Consider the following 4,429-nt stretch of genomic DNA (forward strand, 5'->3'; position numbering starts at 1 on the left):
TGATTATAAATTTATTTTGAGATTTCTGTTTTAGAATTCTTTGTCAAAGTTCTCTGTACTATCAAATTCAAAGGAGAGCCCAAATCTACATTTACAGAGGTCACGTGTTAGGCTTTGTTTCACACCTGAAGTTAACGTTATTAGTTCTAAACCATTTGGATCATCAATAGTTAGGTCAACCTCAACACCACTACGAAAGAAAATGGTACGCTCACATTACTTTGTATAGCTGTTGTCTCCCAGTACATTTTTTCATAATTATTTTAGGCTTTTTCAAGTAAAATGATGTCTGCAGTAAGTGACAATTCAGCAGTTCTAAATGAGAGCTTATTATTTCCATCTCCTATCTCAGACCATTCTTATTCAAAAACACTTGAAATATTAGATGATTCTGGTTTTGTTGATAAATTAAATAGTGAAATAGAGCAGAACAACAATGGAAAACAGTGTGGAGTCATATCAGAAGATGTTGAAACTCTGTGTGAAGTTTCTCGTGATATCTCAACTCAATGTGGAAGTGACTTGCGTGATGTTTCAACTCAGTGGGAAGACATTTCTCTACGTCACCATTCTTACATTGAAATTAAGTCATCACCAAAAATAAAGGAGGTTGCAAGTGTGGGGTCTCAAATAAGCTTGACACCTATATTTTATGAGACCATGTCTAATAGCGACAGTATTTTTTATACTAGTCTACCTTTACAGATATTTATTTTGTTGCTTGACTATTTAAATAAGTATGTTTCATACTTCAATTTTAAAATGTCTTTAGGTAATCAGTTCCTAATGGTTTTGATGCGCTTAAGATTGGGACTTTTATTGGAAGATTTATCAAGGAGGTTCTTGGTTTCCCTTTCGCTAATATGTAATATTTTTCAAATGTGGTTACCTGTAATGGCAGAAAAGCTAAAACCTTTTGTGTTTTGGATGCCTAGAGAGTCAATACGAGCAACTCTGCCGTCATGTTTCAAGGAGTGTTATCCAAACACCACTTGCATTATAGACTGTGCAGAAGTTTTCATTAACCGCCCATCTCTTCTGCGTGCCCGAGCTCAAACATACAGTTCTTACAAGACGCACAACACTGTTAAATTTTTGGTTGGAGTGGCTCCAAATGGGTTTTTCATGTTCCTTTCAAAGTGTTACGGTGGAAGAGCCAGTGATAAGTTTATATTCAGCGATTCACAATTTACAAAATACACCCTTCCAGGTGATGAAATAATGGCAGACCGTGGCTTTACTGTTACAGATGAGCTGGCTATTCGTCAAGTCAAATTAAATGTACCAGCATTTACTAAAGGAAAAAAACAGCTTTATGAACAAGAAGTTGTAAGTAGTAGAAGAATTGCCAGTGTTCGAATACATGTGGAAAGGGCCATAAAAAGGTTAAGGGAATTTAGAATTCTCAAACAAGAAATACATTTAAATAAACTATCTAATAACATTGATAATATATTAATTGTATGTGCTAGTTTATCAAATCTAAAGACTAATTTGATTAGAGAAAAATCAAGCAATGAAATAACAGATTAAATGAAATAAAAATTGTTTATTTGTTTTTATCGAAAATCGAAAATGATCAAAATCATTTTCGAGAAACAAACCTTTGGTAGTTTTGATTTATAACCATATGATTGACTTGCATGTCATCAACCATTTTTGGGAGCATGTTATTAAAGTAAAAACTTCTAAGTCTTCCTACGAGAGCTGCTGTGGCATTTTCATCGTAATCACAATCAATCCAGTGTGATTTACTGGGATCCGAAGAGTTGTACACAAAAAAATGAGCATTATTTCTTCCTGTACAATACATACTAAGTTGAACCTGTGTGTAGTAGCCCATTTTCCCCTTAGGGTTTAATGTAATAGACCCATTTTCTTCTTTTAAGTCTACATTTTCAAGTTCTATAGCTCTCCCATTTGGGTAAGGACATTTCACTTCCAAGATATAATCATCATTCACCAACCCATCTGGGCTTGCTGACAACCATGGTTCAGTTTTAGATACGTATGTTCCACATTTCTCGACTACATAGTCCGTAATTTTTTCAAAATGCTTTATGGCATTTGATTCTTCATCCAGCCCGTGTTTAGTAAACTTATTTCCAGTAAAAGTTTTGTATAATTTCCTTATAAGGAATTTCTTTGGGTCGGTCTGCAGACGTTTTGGAACGCTATTGGCTAATGAAGCGGTTATTCTTAAACGCCTGCTTTCACACCAATAATCATATTGGTACCCTAAGCCTTTAGACTGGTTGATAGTTTCTTTACTAAGAACTTCATGCTTCCCATTTGTAATATTAATAAACACATTATAAAACTTTATACAAGGATTACACGAATGGGGCAGATTTTCTGCGTCAGAATGATCATGTAATGGGTGAGCTATGGCATTTGATTCATGTCTGACCAAAATATTTGGAGTGGTTGAAACCACTGTATGGAATATAGTTCCCGGAACATTCATGAAATCCTCTAGTCCTTGAGCCTTTAGGTTTTCAATAATATCTTTATGACTGTCGTATTGCTTCAAATTAAAAGTGTTATTACTCTCATTATTTTGCTTTAAGTGTAATGAAACTTCATCACCATGTTTTGGCTTTTTGAAAGTAATATTTTTAATCAGCGTAGGTTCAATATTTCTTTTTGTTCCCATATTCCATTTGGCTTCTTTATCTGTGGCAGCTACACCAACAAAGCCCTTTCGATTGGCCATTTCTATCTTCCAAAGAAGCGCACCCACATGACTACAAGTTTTACCAAGCCCACCCATACAAGAACAGCCACCTCTCAAAATTTCACCATTTTCACCTATTTTCCGTATGCACACCCAAGCATTGTGAGGTGGATTAGACAGAGCTTGGGAAAGTGTCACTAAACATTTCAAATACACAACATTTTCCTTAACGATGTGTATATAGACAGTTTGCACCCATCCACTTTCCAATTGATTCACCGATTGGAGGCTCATATAAGATTTCATATCCCGTAAGTCACACGCTTTTGAATGCACTAAATAATAGACAATATGTGGTTGGTCTAGCTTTGGCCATAGTTTCATATTGTCTTTCCATAGAGCTTCACTTATTGTCATTGGGTGTGGGAGAACTGTTTGATCATCTTAAAATAAATAAAATCGCCTTAAGTTACCAAGGCTTAAAAATTTAGAGGTTTTTCTTACCAAGAACTATATCTTCCAAGTCACTTTGGTTTTTAGCCATTTTTTTAGAAGCGTGTCGCATTAAATCTAATATAAAATTAAATCTAATAGCTGCTAAATTGTAAAAATTTAAAAATGAACCTAGCCGATCAGAAGAATTGAAAAGCTTGTAAAAATAGAATTTATAATTCTAAAACATAGCGATAGATGGCGATACAGTACGTGTAGTAATAAAATGGCGGGTCTCACGACAAAGATGACTGCGACCATGCAAATTCCAAAATAAAAGAGACTATAACTTTAACGCGCCGCGCGTCCAAAAAAATCATTCGCGTCTTTAGCAGCGAGCGCTTTTATATTGTTTTTCAATTTTAACCAAGCAAGGACTGTCGCACCGAGTTTTCACCAGTGGACGCGTACTTTTTAATTTCCCTAAATTTCTTTATTTTATTAAAAATTAACCGTTTAATATTTTTTGGTGTGGTTTTCACCATAAAGTTTAGTTTTAAACGGGCTATAGGGCTATCTAACTGGTCAAAGCTTGACCGTTCCCCTTTAAAACTATTTTGCGCTATTTGCTTGAAAACTTTTACCACCGACCAAGAAGTTTCAAGGAAAACGGTTTTCTTATTCGCAAAAAAATTGAAACTTAAAAAGTAAAATAGGAATTAATTGTATATCTTTAAGTAGGTGTAGAACAAATTGAACCAATTTGGAAAGAAATTCGAATTTAGTCCTGAACTACCTTATCTTCATAAATTCTTAAGATTTTCGTAATTAGGTATATCCATAAGCCTATCAACCCTAAGTTTGAATCGAAAGGCAGTGTTGGTTCAAGAAAACGACTGGCGAAAGTACAGCGCTAAACCACCCGGTGGCGGAAAAGAGAAACGTAACGCGTCCCGCAATGCATGACGCCAGCTGCTTTGGTAAGAGAGAGGTACGTAGAGAGAGAAAGAAGGAAGGAAGAAGCTTCAATTTATCTCTACCAGGTGCCGATACTATCGCCTGATTTCTTCTTTTTCGCCCGTCCAGTGGTGGTACAAAGGGCGCTATGCGCGTTTCAAACTTAGAGGTGATAGGCTTATGGTATATCGTAACAACTTTACTGAAGTTTCCTAGACAGAGCAAATATTCCGATTAATTATACAACATTTTTAAAAGACTAACGATATATATATTGCTTATAAGAATCGAAATCAAAGCCCTTTATTCAAACTGCACGACATTTTGAAGAAAAGAGGAATATTCTTTTATGAGTACGAAGAA

The 4,429-nt window shown here is 35.2% G+C and overlaps 1 protein-coding gene across 1 annotated transcript; it reads left to right on the forward strand.

Annotated features, from left to right (window-relative positions):
- The first annotated feature begins 285 nt into the window (after positions 1–285).
- On the forward strand, positions 286–1,533 carry LOC149959046 (uncharacterized). Its single transcript, XM_090167326.1, has 2 exons — positions 286–676; positions 773–1,533. Exons 1-2 carry the CDS (start codon positions 286–288, stop codon positions 1,531–1,533), a joined length of 1,152 nt encoding a protein of 383 aa, XP_090023452.1.
- The last annotated feature ends 2,896 nt before the right edge of the window (positions 1,534–4,429 follow it).

This window comes from Leiobunum rupestre, chromosome 2 (assembly GCF_980474605.1).
Source record: "Leiobunum rupestre chromosome 2, qqLeiRupe1.1.hap1, whole genome shotgun sequence".
Taxonomy (NCBI): domain Eukaryota; kingdom Metazoa; phylum Arthropoda; class Arachnida; order Opiliones; family Sclerosomatidae; genus Leiobunum; species Leiobunum rupestre.

Bases quoted from the DNA above. Each gene is read 5' to 3' on its own strand.
- LOC149959046 (XM_090167326.1), top strand. From the start codon at position 286: ATGTCTGCAGTAAGTGACAATTCAGCAGTTCTAAATGAGAGCTTATTA. The intron at 677-772 runs GTATTTTTTATA...AAATGTCTTTAG, and splicing joins GACCATGTCTAATAGCGACA to GTAATCAGTTCCTAATGGTT.